Source organism: Sminthopsis crassicaudata, chromosome 6 (assembly GCF_048593235.1).
Source record: "Sminthopsis crassicaudata isolate SCR6 chromosome 6, ASM4859323v1, whole genome shotgun sequence".
In the NCBI taxonomy this organism is placed as follows: domain Eukaryota; kingdom Metazoa; phylum Chordata; class Mammalia; order Dasyuromorphia; family Dasyuridae; genus Sminthopsis; species Sminthopsis crassicaudata.
This window is the reverse complement of record NC_133622.1, coordinates 161,845,961-161,863,789: the sequence shown is the minus strand read 5'-3', so window position 1 is coordinate 161,863,789 and position 17,829 is coordinate 161,845,961. Positions and strand designations below refer to the sequence as shown.

The 17,829-nt window shown below is 34.7% G+C and overlaps 1 protein-coding gene across 2 annotated transcripts in view; it reads left to right on the top strand.

The window, feature by feature from the left end:
* Positions 1-15,996, top strand: part of FAM47E (family with sequence similarity 47 member E) — a 53,338-nt gene extending 37,342 nt beyond the window's left edge. For both annotated transcript variants that reach the window (XM_074275680.1, XM_074275681.1), the window contains 2 exons: positions 5,701-5,778; positions 15,766-15,996. In XM_074275680.1, coding sequence (XP_074131781.1) covers positions 5,701-5,778; positions 15,766-15,891 — 204 coding nt within the window. In that variant the 3' untranslated portion in view covers positions 15,892-15,996. The remainder of the gene's footprint in view (positions 1-5,700; positions 5,779-15,765) is intronic.
* Positions 15,997-17,829: the final 1,833 nt, after the last annotated feature.

Sequence of the window (17,829 nt, the reverse complement as noted above, 5' to 3'; positions counted from 1 at the left end):
GGCCAAAGAACATGAACAAAGCAGGTCTCAAAGGAAGAAATCTAAGCTATTAAATAGTCATATAAAAAAGTCACTAATAGCAAAATTAAAATAACTCTGAGCTTTCATTTCATATCCATCAGATTGGTAAAGATGACAAAAGGGGAGAAAATCTGGAGAATCTGCACAAGTTCAGGAATACCAATGTATTATTGGTGGAGCTGTGAATTAACTCATCCATTTTGAAATGGTATTTGGAGCGATACCCTAAAAGTCACCAAATCTGTTTATTCAACAGGACCATAATTAAGTATAGTTCCACATGGGAAAGGTGACTGATGTTAAGTGTAAGGAAGGACTGAAGAGTAATGGAAGGCAGAATCTATTCCAGATAGGAGGATCTTTGGAAATTTTCAACTCTGAAGAAGGCCCAGAGTGAACATATCATTGAGCCCAGTTTCACATAGAAGATATGAAAATATTGCTATGCCAAATTAAATACAATTGTGAGCAATTGTAGCCTTGTCTGACACATTGATCTAATTAATGAATGATCCTCAAGACAGAGCTTGCTAATTTTTTTAATGAGTTTACTTCACACTGGAACTTGGTCAATGTATTCACTCTCAACTTCTTCCCACCTAAGGGATAAATGTCATTTTTCTGGTATGAGAGGATAATATTTCCTTGGAAGTAAAGGAGTCACAATTTAGTTTTTATGAATGACTCAACAACACTGTCCAGTAAAATCCTAAAATTTGAACTTGAGGCCCTCTTAGATTTCTCTTGAGAGATTCAAGTCATGGTGTAAAGGAATTGTGGGAAGATGGCAGAATAAGGCAGAAAAATTCCTGGCTCTCCTAAATGCCTCAACAAATAATTTGTGCCTTAAGATATAATGCTGGAGAAGCTGAGGCAAAATAAAGATTATAGAGTTTTTAATATTTTAATTCGAGAGGCAGAAATTGTTTGGGGCCAAAACAGGATCCATGTTGACTCCAGCAGACTGAATCAGACATGAGTCTCAAAGCATTCAGCAATGAGTAAAGAATTCCAGGGATTTTTAATAGGACTTTAGAAATCAATCAAGAGAGACAAATGGAGGGGGGCAGGGTAAGAGCACTGGTGAACGGGAACTTTCAGGAATGGACCATAAAGTTGGTTCTGACAGGTTGGGGGTGAGGATCATAAATTCTGTTAAGCTGGGAGTGAAGAAGAGACAAGAAGTCTGGAACAAGAGAGATATAGGGTGCCAGCTAGGTATCTGAGATGAGCCGTCTGCTTTATGGAATGCTAATGGTCAGGGCTCCTAGCGCTAATTTATATCAATCTTAATGATCAGGAAAAAAGGGAAATTGAGATACTATGATTTAGGGAAACTAATGCAGGGATGCTGAGATATAGAAACTGAGGTATTATAATTCAGGGAAACTGGGGCAGCTAGGTGGCGTAGTGGATAGAGCACCGGTCTTGAATTCAGGAGGACTCGAGTTCAAATCTAATCTCAGACACTTAACACTTCCTAGCTGTGTGACCCTGGGCAAGTCACTTAACCCCAGCCCCCAAAAAATAAAAAAATAAAATAAAATAAAAATATGTAATTCAGGGAAACTGAGGCAGAAAATTTTAAGGAAACTGTGGCATAACCAAGGTAAACTTAAGAGCAGCAAAAATAATTAAAACTTGGAGTAAAGCAGTCATCCAGACTAAGACAACTTGTAAGATTGTAGGAAAGATCTAACCTCATGGAATAAAAATCTGGCTTGTTTGAAATGGAGATACTTCTGGGCAGATATCACTGAGTAAATAAATAGCAAGCCCTGGGGCAACTGTGGTGGTAGCTTTAGCTTTAGCATCTTTTGCCCCCCAAACAGGGGTTGGGCAGCTGCTGAGAAGAGTATGATAGTCCTCCACTGGCGCTGGATACACTGACCAGATAGAGTTCCAAACTGTGGTTGCAAAGAAGGGGAAGTGAGCTCACAGGATGAGTGCAATAGCATAGGGGCAGGAGCACTGCTGGTTGTGGTCACTCACAGGAAAGCAAAGTCCCTGGTTTAGATTCCATGGCAGAGGGGTGAAGTGACAACATCATTAAAAAGCTGAAACAAAGTATCATACCCCACACTCAGGAGCAGAGCCCAGTAACCAAAATATGGAGCCCAGGTACCAGGTCAAGGATAAAATATTATGAACTAGAAAGAAACAATTTAAATAGTGTGGAACTCCAGTCAGGATGACACAAGATTTAGCAGTTTCTACATTAAAATATAAAAAGATATGAAATGTAATATTCCAAAAAGCAAAGGAGTTGGGTTTGAAACCAATATCAAACTACACAGCAAAAGTGAGTGTAATCCTGCAAGGGAAAAATAGATATTTAATGAACTAAAGAACATTCAAATATTCTTTTTTTTTTTTTCTTGCTGAAGCAATGGAGGTTAAATGACTTGCCCAGGGTCACACACCAGGAAGTATTAAGTGTCTAAGATTGGATTTGAACTCTGGTCCTCCTGACTTCAGGGCCAGTGCTCTATCCACTGCACCATTTAGCTGCCCCACCATTCAAATATTATTGAGAAAAAGACTAGAACTGAACAGAAAACTGGACTTACAAGAATAGGAGAAGCATAACAATTAAAAATGAAATAATAATTATAAGGAGTTTAATAAGATTAAATTGCTTATTTCTTATATGAATTCTGATAAGGAAAGGTTGAAATCCCCCTCTATTGTAGTTTTGTTATCTATTTCCATCTGTACTTAATTTATCTTTTCCTTTAAAAATTTGAGTGCTATTGATCAGAGAAATGCAAATTAAGACAACTCTGAGATACCACCTGTTAGATTGGCTAAGATGACAGGAAAAAAAATGATGAATGTTGGAGGGGATGTGGGAAAACTGGGACACTGATGCATTGTTGGTGGGGTTGTGAAAGAATCCAACCATTCTGGAGAGCAATCTGGAATTATGCCCCAAAAGTTATCAAACTGTGCATACCCTTTGATCCAGCAGCGCTACTACTGGGCTTATATCCCAAGGAAATACTAAAGAAGGGAAAGGGACCTGTATGTGCCAAAATGTTTGTGGCAGCTCTTTTTGTTGTAGCTAGAAACTGGAAGATGAATGGATGTCCATCAATTTGAGAATGGTTGGGTAAATTATGGTATATGAATGTTATGGAATATTATTGTTCTGTAAGAAATGACTAACAGGATGAATACAGAGAGGCTTGGAGAGACTTACATGAACTGATGCTGACTGAAATGAGCAGAACTAGGAGATCATTATTCACTTCAACAACTGTATGGAAGTGGATCTAATTAAGTTCCAATTGATCAATGATGGACAGAATCAGCTACACCCAGAGAAGGAACACCGGGAAATGAGTGTAAACTGTTTGCATTTTTGTTTTTCTTCCTAGGTTATTATTACCTTCCAAATACAATTCTTCCTTTGCAACAACAACAACAACAACAACAAAAATCGGTTCTGCACATATATATTGTATCTAGGTTATATTATAACATATTTAATATATATAGGAATGCCTGCCATCTAGGGGAGGGGGTGGAGGGAAGGAGGGGAAAATTCGGAACAGAAGGGAGTACAAGGGATAATGTTGTAAAAAATTACCTATGCATATGTACTGTCAAAAAATGTTATAATTATAAAATTAATAAAATAAAAAAAGAATTAATTTTTTAAAAAATTTGAGTGCTACAGCATTTAATGCATATATATTTAGTATTAATTTAGTATTAATATCACTTCCTATCTATGGTATCTTCTAACATAAAGTAGTTGCTGTGCTTATCATTTTTAATTAAACCTCTTTTAACTTGGGAATTGGAGAGAAAAGATCTAAGATCTTTTGACTCCTATTGTTGAAAGAGAAGATCCAACATTTTAACCTTCAGGTTGCTGAAAGAAGACAATTATATCATATTCTTATTTCCTACTCTGAGGAATTTTCCTTTGGATGTATTATAGGACAATTCCTTGGTTAAGTTTTAGTAATCTTTTTCCCAATGAGAGAACTTATTCATTTTATATTGTTTGGTATATATTTTCCTATGTATATTTTCTGTGATTTCTGTTTTGCTATCATTTTGAATAAATGGATTTACTTGCTATTTGCTATGTGAATCCATTGTGGAACTAGTATTTAGTAGGAAAGGAATAAAATTTTAATATATAGCTTGAGGCCCTTATTTCTTATTAAGGAATAGAGATAAGGAAAGTAGTTTGAAGATAAAAATTACTTCCCGTACCTAACAATATTTAATGAAGGGATTATAATTATATAAAATGTGATATATATAATTTGAATTATAGCTCATTAGTCCCTCTGTCCAGGGAGAGCAGAGTGATAGCCTCTGTCCTCAACTTTCTGCTTCCCTTCTTGTATAATCAAAGTTTTCCTTAGAGACAGGAAGAGGAGATACTAAACATATCTATTCTTGCTTCCCCGTGAGCTACATTTAGGCAGTTCCCTGTAGGCATGCATAACTTACATGGGACATAATTAAACCAGCACCCATACTCCACCCTTATTTATTTGCTACAAGGGTGAGCTTTTTAGGGAGGAGGTGTGAATTGTGAGAGGAAGTAGAAAAGAGAGAGGGGAAGATGGGGAGAGAGAGAGGGGAGGAAAGAATGGAGAGAGGAAAGAAGGGAAGAAGGGAGAGAAGGGAGAGAGGAAAGAAGGAAGTAAGGAACAACAAAAGGAGGGAAGGAAGGAAGGAAAGAAAAAAGAAGAAAGAGTAGGGAAGTAAATAAAGAAAGAAAGAAAGAAATGAAATAAAGAAAGAAGAGAGGGAAAGGTATCAATAAACCATTAAAAATGAAAATATATAGAAAAGAACCAAAAGGCATACAGATGAATAGACAAGTGTTGGAAATACTATTACGTTTAAAATATACTTTTTAAAAATTATATAATAGAACATGGGATCACCTATTTAAAGTTCGAGATGATTTTAAATATCATCAAGTGCAAGCCCCACCCTCCATTTCTAAATAAGCAAATTTAAGCATAGAGGGATTAAGTAATTTATTTAGGATTATCAAATAAAAAATGTTTAAGTGGAATTTATACTCAGGTCTTCCTGATTCCCAATCCAATATCTTATCCACTCCACCACACTGCCTAAGGAATTGCCACACTAAATAAAGATTCACAATATCATCTACAAACTTCTTTCTTTTTTTCTTTTTATAAACAAACAATTATTTGCTTTTGTTAATGTCTTAATAATTGTTTTTAAAATATTACAATATTAATAATGTTTATGTTCAATAATTTTTTTCTGAATATCCTACTATGAAAAATAATTTTGATATCTTGTCCAAAATTATACCTTTGTCAAAAATGAAACTTATTTTCAATATTTTGACATAGCAAGGTACCTTATATCATTGAGCTAAAATGCTATATTATTGTAATGCTGCCAGAAGTGAATTTATAATTTCTGGATTTTTTTTTACATAAAGCCAAATATTTCTTTGAATTTGTTGGTTTTACTGGTTGCATGACCTGAAGAATTTTATTTTCATTTGGTTGTTATTATTTGCTTTTCTTCTATGTGAAGAAAAAAATGCTTCCCTTCTTGTCCTCAGAGTTGTTGGATCTGTGGTTTGAAAACAGTTCTCTTATTGAGAGCTGTTATAAAAATAGTTTTGATGACTGACCTCTTAAAATATGTCTGATTTCATCTTAGGATGCAACACTCCTGGACCTTCATGCAACAGTTGCTTTCAAAGAATTTATTGAAAGAAAAGGCTACAGGATGCCTACTGTAAGTAAAATGAGAATCTGAGTATCTATGTAAAGTATCTATGAATATCAGATTAGATAGAGTGCTGAAGAGTTAGAAGGTAGATCTCAGTAGAAACATACTATTCCACAGGCTCTTACTTTACTTTTGCTCCAGGTTCAAATTCAATCTAGTGGGTAAAATCTAGAAAATAGCACAAAATTGCAAAACTCTATCACAAGTTTTTTTATGGACTTTCCTCAAACAGAGCTAGGGATCTGGAAATTTTTGAAAAATATGAAATCCACACATAGTCTAATCTAAAGGCTCTATAATCCTTGGAAAATCTTCCTAAAGAACCTTTCTGGTTCTCTACAAATGAAAGTTCCATGAATAAATGAACACTAAAAAAATTTTTAAATTTGTTTTCAAGGGGCAGCTAGGTGGTGCAGTGCAGAGAGCACCAGCCTTGAATTCAGGAGGACCGGAGTTCAAATGTGATCTCAGACACTGAACACTTCCTAGCTGTGTGACCCTGGGCAAATCACTTAACCCCAGCCTCAGAAAAATAAGTAAATAAATGAATGAATGAATAAATAGATAGATAGATAAATTTGTTTTTATTTCCCAATTATCTCCCTCCCTCCAACCTATTTCACATCTTTTGAGAAGGCAAGAAATATGATACCTATTATACATATGAAATCATGCAAAGCAAAATTTTACATGAGGCATTTTTGTGAAAAAAGCAATAAAAATAAAGTTAAAACAAATATGTCTCAATCTGCACTTAGACTTCTTTAATTCTCTCTCTGAAAGTAGATAGTATTTTTTTTATCATGAGTCCTTTAGAATTATATATCATATTAATCAATATAGCTATGTCTTTCACATTTGATTATTATTACAATATTGGTGTTATTTTATAGGGTGTTTTCTAGTTCTATTCGCTACAATTTGAATCAGCTAATACACATCTTCCCAGATTTTTCTGAAACCATCCCTTTCATCATTTCTTATAATATAGTAATTATTCCATCACAATCATATATCATAATTTGTTCAACCATTTCCTAATTATAGGACATCCCATTAATTTCCAATTCTTCCTTACTACAAAAAGAACTGCTATGAATATTTTTGTACACATGGGTCCTTCTCCCTTTTCTTTGATCTCTTTGGAGTATAGACCTAGTATTGGTATTGCTGAATCAAAGACTGTATATGCATAATTGTATAGTCCTTTGAGCACAATGTCAACTTATTCTCCAGAATGACTGAACAAGTTCACATTTCTACCAACAATTAATTACCTGTTTTTCCATTCCCTCCATTATTTCTCCCTTTCCTTTTGTAGTATCTCAGGGTTGTTTTAATTTTCATTTCTCTTAATTATTAGTGATTTAGAGCATTTCTTTTACTTGGCTATTGATAGGTTTGATTTCTTCTTCTGAAAACTACCTATTCATAAACTTTGATCATTTATCAGTTGGAGAAAGACTTTTATTTTTTATAAATTTGGTTCAATTCATTATATATTTTAGAAATTAGACCTTTTCCAAAAGAACTTAGTTCAAAAATTTTCTCCCGAAGTTATAACCTCCTTCCCTTTTAATTTTGGATGTATTGGTTTTGTTTATGCAGAGCCTTTTAATTTCATATATAATTTTAAAATTACCCATTTTACCATTTTGATCTTCTCTGTCTTGTTTGCTTGTTAAGTCTCCTCTTATCCACAGATTATAATTTTTATCATGCTCCCATAATTTGCTTGTGATATTACTATGTCTAAATGGTGTACCCATTCTTGAGCTTATCTTAATATATAGTGTGAGGTTGTGATTTATGCATAATTTCTGCCAAACTGATTTCCACTTTTCCCAGCAGTTTTTGTTGAATAGTGATTTCTTATCCCAATAACTTAGATCTTTAAGTTTATCAAACAATTCATTACTGTGGTCTTTTACATCTATATATTACATATTTAATCTATTCCAGTCATTAACCACTCATTAACCACCATTTTCTAACCTGTACCAGATTGATTTGATGATTACTATTTTGTAGTATAGTTTGAAATCTAGTGTTGCTAGACCACTTTTTTTTATTGATTCTTTTTATGTTTTTGACATTCTGCTATTCCAAAGGAATTTTGTTTTTATTGTTCTAGTTCTATAAAGTTATTCTTTAATATTTTAATTGTTATGGCCCCGAATAAGTAAATTATCTTAGGTAGAATTGTCATTTTATTGTATTGCTTCAGACTACCCATGAGGAATTAATATTCCTCCAGCTGTTCAGATCTGTAAAGTATTTTGTTATTGATTTCATTCATATCCTGCCAGGTAGACTAGATTCACAAGTGTATTGTCTGCATTTATTTTAAATGAAATTTCTCTTTCTATCTCTTCCTGTTCTTATTTTGTTGGTAATATATAGAAATGCTGGTGATTTATGTGGGTTTATTTTATGTTCTGCAATTTTGCTAAGGTTGTTAGTTGTTTTGACTAGTTTTTTAGTTTATTCTCTGGAGTTCTCTAAGTATATCATCATGTTAATGAGTATTTTAGAACTTGCATGGTATACAGTTAGTTTGAAGGTCACAATAAAACTTAAGTAAATTTTTTAGAAAATGGAATTAATGATGCATTGCCAAGAAACCTGATGTGTTCTCTTGGCCAAAAAGAATGCAAAATGGTTGTATAGGTTTTGTATCCTTTTTTTAAAGTTTTGATTCTGTTTTTATTTGCACTATAGGCATTTCCTGAGATACCAAACTCATTACTTGCTTATTTCACTTGGTTCTACCATCTAAATACCATGGATTTAATTGTCATCTCTGTAATGAGGATTCTACTCTATTAATCTCCAATCTCATATTACCAACTGCCTTTCAGACATCTTAAACTGTATGCTACCTTAATTGATGGAAAGGTATAGAGACTGTAAGATCCCATTGTCTCTTTGCACCTTCTTTACTTTGTGGATGACATCAAATTCTTGCTGTTATTGGTGTCTTTAACTCCATAATTATATGGTGGTATTGTTCTTTTCATTATTTCTTCCCTATGCATTTTTTCATATATATTTTCTTTTTTTACTTAATTTTAATAATTTCTTTTGGCACAATATTTTTGTTACATTAATATAATGGATTTTATATTTTAAGATAGTGCTTTCAAGAATATTTGGTAATAAGGTCTTTTCTTACCTGTCAGAGCCTCCTAGGGTATAGTGAGAGTAGAGAAAATACTGGGTCTTGACAAATTCCTTGGTATTTGTATATTTTTGTAACTTCTACTTGCTTTTCTTTGTACTTGTACCTTTTCTTGATACTTAATAAACATTTATTAACTTATTCCTGTCGTATCTAGTCATACCTCAGAGATCTTGCAAGTTCAGTTCCAGACTATTGCAATGAAGTGAGACATTCTGTCAGGAAGCGAATAACCTGATTCATCATGAGTCCTTTGGAATTGTTTTGGCTATTAAGAGTTATTGGGCCTTTCAAAGTTGTTTGTTTTTACTATATTGTTGTTATTTTAGAAATTGTTCTGCTGTTTCTGCTGACTTCATTTTGAATCAGTTCATATAACCTAGGCTTCTCTGAAACCATCCCTTTCATTACTTTTTTAATGACACAGTAGTATCCTACTCCATTTATATATCATAACTTGTTGAGCCATTCCTTCTTAACAGATACCTATGACAAGGATATTTTTGGGGAAAAAAGAAAGGAAAATGTCATGCTTTAGAGAAAGAGTCAGAAATGCTAATGGTTATAATCTTATGGGAAGTTAGCTTACAGCAAAAGCTTGGGATAGTTGCTCCTTTTAATCTGACAAGGGGAAATTGAACCCTGAAAAAAAGACATCAGAAATGGTACCGACCCCTGAATCTCTGGTGACCATTTTGCTAAAGGAAAGAGACAGAAGACTTTCACTCTCTATTAGTAGCATGGGGCAATTAGATAATTTCTTCTTTTCTCCATAATGTTCTGAAAATGAAGTGAGAATTCATCCTTAAAAAGATGCAAGTACATCTGTGAAACACTGTAGGAAATAGAATTAAAGATCTCAGACCTAAGAGTAGCATTTATTTCTACTTGGACATTAATAGTTTTGTTTTCATTATAATAGAGAGTAATAATAATAGCTACCATTTATATAGCATTTATTATATGCCAGGTATTGTATGACTCTGGAAGGTAAGTGCTACTCTTATCCCCATTTTGCAGATGAAGAAATGAGGCAAACAGAAGTGAAGTGACTTACACAGAATCAGAAAAGTATTTGAGGCCATATTCAAATTAAGTTCTTCCTGACACTAAGCTCTGGGATCTATTCATTCATGATTACTGCCATTTATAATTCCTCTGTAAGCAGATATATTAGGTCCCAAATGTGGCAATCCCAGCAACCCTGATGGAGAGAAGTTCTAATAATTTTTGCAAATCTTTCCCATTTTTCTTCTACTTGTAATCCTTCTTTCATTTTCATCCTGAATATTCTTGGAATGATTTTGCTTAGTCAGATGATTTCTTTAGACTGGTTTTACCCTAGATTTTTTTCCCCTCTGCTTTATGAGATGATATTATTGATAATCATCTTCTTGTAAGCCTTTTACAAACAAGTTTTACAGTCTCTCTCTCTCTCTCTCTCTCTCTCTCTCTCTCTTCTCTCTCTCTCTCTCTCTCTCTCTCTCTCTCTCTCTCTCTCTCTCCCCCTCCCCCATCTGTCTATCTGTCTGTCTTTCCCTTATCCCTCCCTGCTCACCCCCCTCTTTTTTTCTCTCTAGATAAATAGATATAGCAAAGAAGGAAAATGTTTGCTGACTAAGATGATTCTTTAGTTTTTTCCACCTTTTTACTATGGTAATTAATTTACATTGGTTTAACTTCTAGATTAAAATATAATCAATGTTAATGCCATACCTCTTGTACATTCTCCTTTTTTTAATTTTTAATACCTTGTTTAAATTATTCCTAAATTCCTTAGCCTAACAAAAACCACAAGTTCTTTGATCATTCTCTAATAATTCTTTTTATTTCTTTACTATTCATGATTTCCCCTTCCCATTGTTATTCAAGTAATTTAATTTTCCTTCCTCTTAATTGGCTTATTTTGGTCCACATAAATGTCTTTTTTAAAGAAACAAATTATTTTGTTTCTTGTTCTTTCTGCATCCTGTCTCTCCCTTTTGCAATCTCTTCAAAAAGTTGCCAAAATGGTTTCATAATGCACAGATTGAATCATATCACTCCTCTGTCTGAGGAGCTTCAAAAGGTTCCCGTGACCATTAAGAGAAAATGGAAACTCTTTTTCCCCCCCCACATTTAAAGCTCTTCATAAGCTGGCTCTAGCCTGAGCTCATTATATATTACAGGACTCTCATATACTCTATGCTCTGGTCAGACAAGACCATTGACTATTCATGTACATGGTATCCTATCTCCCTTTACTCATGACTGAAATATGATCGTTCCTTATCATTACCTCTTTGAACCCTTGATTACTTTCAAGGCTCAGCTCAAGTGCAACTTCCTTAGTTGCTTGCCCTGCCATCACTTTAGATTTATTTTTTATGTATTCTATATGTATTTGTATTTATTGACTTATTAACGTAGAACATGCCTTTAGCAGGATTCCCTAGAGGTTGAAGACTCTTTCCCTTTTGAAACTGTATTTCAGTCACCTTGCATAGTGTGTTGCATATAGAGCAACTAGATGACACTGGCTAAAGGGCCAGGCTTGGAGTCAAGAAGACCTGAATTCAAATCCAGTCTCAACACCTACTAACTGGATGACTCTGGGCAAGTCACAACCCTATTTGCCTCAGTTCTTCATCTGCACAAGTCAGAAACAACAGGAGAAAACTGATCATAGTGGGACTCAATTTAGGAGTCCTGGACTTTCAATCTGAATAAGATAAACTGAGTCACATAAGCACTACTTCTTGACTTAATTCATCAGTTTTTCCCTGTTTGTCTGTCTTTGTGTGCATGTGTCTATCTGTGTCTCTGTCTAGCTCTCTTTTCCTCTCCCTCTCTCTGACTCTCTCTGTCTCTGTTTCTCTCTGTCTGTTTCTGTCTCTCTCTGCTTCTGTCTCTGTCTCTGTGTGTGTATCTCTCTCTCTTTCTGTCTCTGTCTCTTTCTTTGTTTGTCTATCTCTCTCTCTCCCCCCCACCTTTTTTCTCTTGCTCCCTGTCTCTGTCTTGCTTCCTTCCTTTCTCTTGCTTTTTCCCTGACACAGCTCAAGTCACTAAATATCTGGGGAAGACATGGATACTGTCCAAATAACTTTCAACTTAAACTTGAGATACTTTCTTTCTCTCGGGATGGAGAGCAAACACTGTTGTCTCTTTAAGATACAGCTCCTCTTTAGTTCCTGGCATAAATTACTTTGTGTTTCAATCCATAGACTTCTTCCTCATCAGAAGAAATCAATGTCAGGGTATCCAGAGTTGTTATTTCTTCTTGGCAGAATAATTAACAAAGTGTCAAAGAAATAAGTACTTTAAAACAAAACAAAAACAAAAACAAAATACATTGACCATAATATGCTATAATAATAAAATATATTAATGATTAACATATAACAATATTATAATACTATGCTTTATTTCATCCCTGCCAAGAGAAGGAAGGGATGTTTTGCTTTACTGTGGAGCAAGACTGATCATTATTTTAGTCAGAGTTCTGTGACATTTTTTTGTGCACTCTGTAAAAATTTTCTTGGTTCTGCTTATTTCATTCTGCATAAGTTTTAAAAATAACATTTTACATTAAAATTCCCTAATCAATTATATTATTTACATTAAATATTCCACAATTTATTCAATTATTCCCAATTTGACAGAAATCAACTTTGTTTCCAGTTTTTTACTATCACAAAAAAGGAGAGTTATAAATTTTATTTTTATAAAGGTAATGTTTCACTCAGAGTTTGATCTCCTTGGTATGGGCCAAGGGGAAATATCAGTAGAATAGAGGGCAAATATAAATTAGTGACTTTTCCTGAATAGTTTAAATTTGTTTTTCCGAATTTATTAAACTAATCCATAACTATAATAGTGAATTTAGTATGTCTCTTTTCCTATTGCCTATACAAAATTTTCCACTGCTAACTTTGTTCATTTTGCGCTTTTGATGAATTAAAAGTAAAACTCAGAAAATTTTAATTTGCCTTTCTCTTTTTAGTTCTTTGTAGCATTCTATCACACGACTGTCAATAGCTCGAACTTCTTTTGAAAATGTCATTCATATCTTTTTGCCAGTTACTTGTTAGGGAATTGCTCTTAATAATATATTTTATGTCAATTTTATCATCTTGGATATCAGACTTTTATCAGAGATATTTGATGAGAAGTTTTCTCTGCAAATAACAGCTTTTTTCTTATCCTATCTAATGTACTTTGTGCCCAAACTTTTCAGTTTAATGTAATAAAAGTGATTTACTTTATTTTTTAATAATTTCCCCCCAGCCATAGTTGTGAAAGGGATTTATTTCGATTGTATATCCATATGGTACTTACTGTAGTAGATGATATAGGACTTGGTTTCAACCTTTTTTTCTGTCAGATTGGTTTCCAGTTTGCATATTGTCTTCCCCATTAGACTGTGAGGTGTTTGAGGTCAGGAACTGCTTTTGCCCTCCCTTTTTTGTATCCTCATGCTTACAGGCTTACATATGCCTGAAATATAGTAGGCACTTAATAAATGCTTATTGATTGACTAGTTGATGGTATGGGCTGATTGTAGTTTTAATCAGAATTAATTTCTGAAACCTTAGAGAGAGCCCAAGCTAGCTAATTGTGTTATTACTATCAGCATTACTTCTCATATACCCTGAAAGTACCTACAATTGAAATTCTAGGCAGTGGAATTATTTACTGTCTCCAGGTTTAGTCCATTACTTTTAATAAACCTAAATCTCTGCAAGTGTTTCCTTCACTGCCTGAGCCAGGAGCTGATTTAAGCAGTCCTTTTGCTGCTCAGGGATTCTGTCTTTCATTTAGTGACTGGGGTAACTGTTCATAATTTCTCTTCACCTTCTCATTTAGAAATGAATCAAACCATCCTTTGGCAGTAAGTAGTTGTGGTGAATTAACTATGTTGGTCTTCATCATTGCAGGGGCTACCCCAATTGTTATATAGAGATCCTCAGCCACATCTTCTCCTATTCTCTTTACCTCAAAACTCTTTAGCATCATCCCTACTCTATTATCCCCCCCCAGTTTCTTAAAAAAGTGATGACTCTTCTCCATACTAAGACCAACATATTTACATGAGTTATGATCCTATCTCCCCTCATCTTTTCTTACGGATTGCATTCTGAGACATTCAAATCTCAAATCTTTGACCTCTTCCTATTGTCTTCAACTATTCCCAAAATTCTCCAATCTTTAAAAACTTCCACAAGAGCTTACCATCCCTTCAAGGTATCATCCTACATCTCTCCTCTCTTCCTCAACCAATTTATAGAAAAAGTTGTCTACACTTATTGCTTCCCTCTCTCTTCCTTCCTCCCTCCCTTCTTAGCCTTTTTTGGAGAGTGGGAAAGACAAGGCAATCAGAATTAAGTGACTTGTCTAGGGTTATAAAAGTAGATTAAATGTGTGAGGCTAAATTTGAACTTGGAACCCCCTGACTCCAGGAACAGTACTCTGTCACACCAGGTAGCTAACTTACTCCTTAATCTTTCTGAAATGCAGCTTCCAAGCTCAGGAAATTACTTTATTCGCAGTTATCAGTGATCTCTTAGTTGTTTCATTTGAAGATCTTTTTCTCCGGTCTCACCCTGCTTGACCTGCCTTTATTTGACACTGTTATCTACACTCTCCTCTTGGATACAATGTTCTTCCTCTTTGAGTTTCCATGATTACTCTTTCCTCAACTTTTCTTTTTATTTCTTCTTCACAGGCATCCTTGCCTCAGTTCTCTCCCAACTCCAATCCATGCTATACAATGACTCTCCTGCTCAATAAATTCTATTGGATTTCTGTTATTCCTAGGATAAAAATCTAAATTTCTTAGCTTTTAATAGCCTATACAACCTGGTCCTGAATTAGCTTTCCAGCTTCACTGGGCATGATCTCCCCTCCTATACTCTTAAATCTTGTCAAACTATCCTCTCTACTCTTCCCTAAGAGCCAGTTCCCACTTCCATAGCTTCAAACTGTCTTTTCCTCATGTCTGAAATGTCTTCCTACCCCCTTACCTCTGTGTCCCAAAGTTTATCACTTCCTCTAAAATACACTTCAAGCATTATCTAATACATGACTAAAGACTTTATTGGTTCTCTCCTTCCCAAGCTATCTTGTATTTATTTAGGATGCATATATTGTATTTACTCACTTTAGATTTGTGCTGCATTTATTTTTACATATATTTGTCACCTCTCCTGTTAAAATGTAAACTCATTGTAGATGGGTTTTTCTTCCTTGTGGTCACACCCCTAGCAGCAAAAACAGTGCCTGATATATACATTCAATTCAGTAAACATTTTTAGGTGCACACTATGTGCCAAGCACTGGGGAGACAAATAAGAAAAAGAAAGAATCCCTGTCCTCAAGGTGTTTATAGTCTAGTGGGGGAAGACAGTAGGTAAAAAGAAGCTGAAGTAGGGGATACCAGTGGGACACCTCAAAGTGATGGAAAACCACTGATGGAAAATGGAGTCTTATTTTGACCTGATCCAGATTAACCTAAGATGCTATGAGGTGAAACTAATATTTATCCATGTAATGTGTGCCGTGCATGTAATTGCACAAACGTCTAGGGGTACTCATGTTAATTATAGTATGTACTGAAATCTATTTACTTGATTACATACTAAAGTTATGCTTTATACATATACATATACAGCAAGTGCTGTAGCTAGAGTTGTCAACACATTGTATTGCTGTTTATTTATTTGCATAAATACTCATGCTTCAGCCTGTTGTTATTTATATAACAATAAATGTATGTCTGTGAACAGCTCTGGCTAATGCTGTTGTCTGCTTCTTTTTTGGGGGGGAATCTCTAGTTTCTCTCCAGATTGTTCAAGAAGGATGACAAAAGCTCCTCTGAAAGTAATCGCAAGATCTCCCCTCAGCCATCTCAGTTGCTGATGCAGCTAAAGGCAAGGAAAAGAATCAAGAATGAAAGGTAGCCAGAAGTAAGCAGTAGAAAGCAGAAGGATTTTTCTTCTTCCTGCTTCCTCCACTCCTCCTTTGTTTTTAAAAACGTTAAATAAACTTGTTAATTAGAACATCCACTAGAATTTTGTTATGCAGCTTTTACTCGGCAATATGAAAAGTAGCTCTTACTGCAGAGGACATATCTCATGGAGACCGAAGAGTGACAGTGACCTGAGTTCAAATTCCCCTTCAAATATTAGCAATGTGACTCTCATAGAATCTTGGACTCTAAGAGAGAATTCAAATCCTATCTCTTAGTAACTGTGTGGCCGTAGGCAAGTCATTTACTCTCTGACTCAATTTTCTCATCTGAAAAATGGGGATAATAATAATGCCTACTTCCTAGGGTTATGAGAATAAACTGATATGATTTTTACAAAGTGCATTGCAAACTTTATATAATTTATAAATTTTAGCTATTATTGTTATTTAATTCATGAAAACTGTCCATCCTTCTGAGGTAAATTGTCTTTTTTAAAAACACTGTACACACACATATAGCATACACTGGATATATATGTATTTATATATGTAAATACATAAACACATATATACATGTAAAATATATATATATAATTTAGGTAAAAATGTAGATGTTGTGTGTGTGTGTATGTGTGTGTGTGTTGTGTATGCTCATGTGTGTGCTCTTTCTCTTCAGTTTCATCCTGATCACTGCTTGCTGTAATTTTGTTTTCCTTTTGAAGAAATGTTTGTCTTAGCAACAGATTTCTGTCTTAGCCTATAATGTAAGATCATAGGGACTTAAAGAGAGCTCCTGAAGTCATATAGTCTGTAGTATTTGTGGTATGCTGAATGTCCTCTGGAATGAGAACATTAAAAATTTTCCTTTGGGAATTTGTTTTTGTTTTTGGCTTTTTTTTTTTATTTGCTTCAAAGACCTTGACTCAAGTCTGTTCTAGAATTAGGGTGAGAAAATTGCTTGCAGATGGTTGGATTTGGAGAATACCTCTGAAATTTGAAGCTGGGGCAGCCCCCACGTGCCTGCTTTCCAGAGGAAGGGTTTATTTCTGGGTTCAGTCCATCCTATCCTATGCAGGCAGAGAAACTTCAGAGCTGACTGAAGCTGACAGGTGCTACTGATTTTTTTTTTCTTCCTGACCTGTGATTTCATCACTGTGAGAAACTCATAACAAATGGTCACTAACTTGGGCAAGATTATATCTTGGAGCAGGGCATCTTAGCTACAATCTACAGATCCCCAAGCAGTCTCTGCATAGATTTCAGAGGACCTGAGAATTTAGATGGGGAAAAATTATAAAGTTATTTTCGCTAACATATAATTGAAATTGCCTTCGATTATGAATGTGATAACACTTCCTAGCTATGTGACCTTGGGCAAGTCACTTAACCCCAGCACTAGGAAAAAAAAAATTATGAATGTGATAAATCCCAGTAGTATTAGCACTGCCTGTGATTTCTTGTTGGTCCTTTGTTCTTGAAGAAGACCAGTGACATCAGGATGGTGAAATCTTGATTTGCAATTGGATTAACTAAGGCAGCACTGTGCAAAGTCATCAGCCTTACCTTTTCCTCCAGAATCATTGGGGTCCAGTGGCAAGCCATAGGTCAGGAGGTCTGGAGATGGTATGGCCCTGGGTATAGTGAGAGACTTTAGCTTTTTAAGCTAAGGTGTTTTCCAGGTTTCAATTTATCTGAGATAACACCCATTCGGTGATTAAGGCCAAGTAAGAATTGAGGTAAAAGATGGCCTAGTTTGCCTTCACAAAAGAACCAATCAGGGAGAGGAAAAACTTCAGTTTTTGGCTAGAACAGAAGAAATTGCTTTTTACTACTACCTGTGACAATCGCCAATAGAAGTCAGAGATATTTTAATATCACGTTATATTTGAAATTGATTCAATTAGTGCTTGACAGAGTATGCCTTTTGG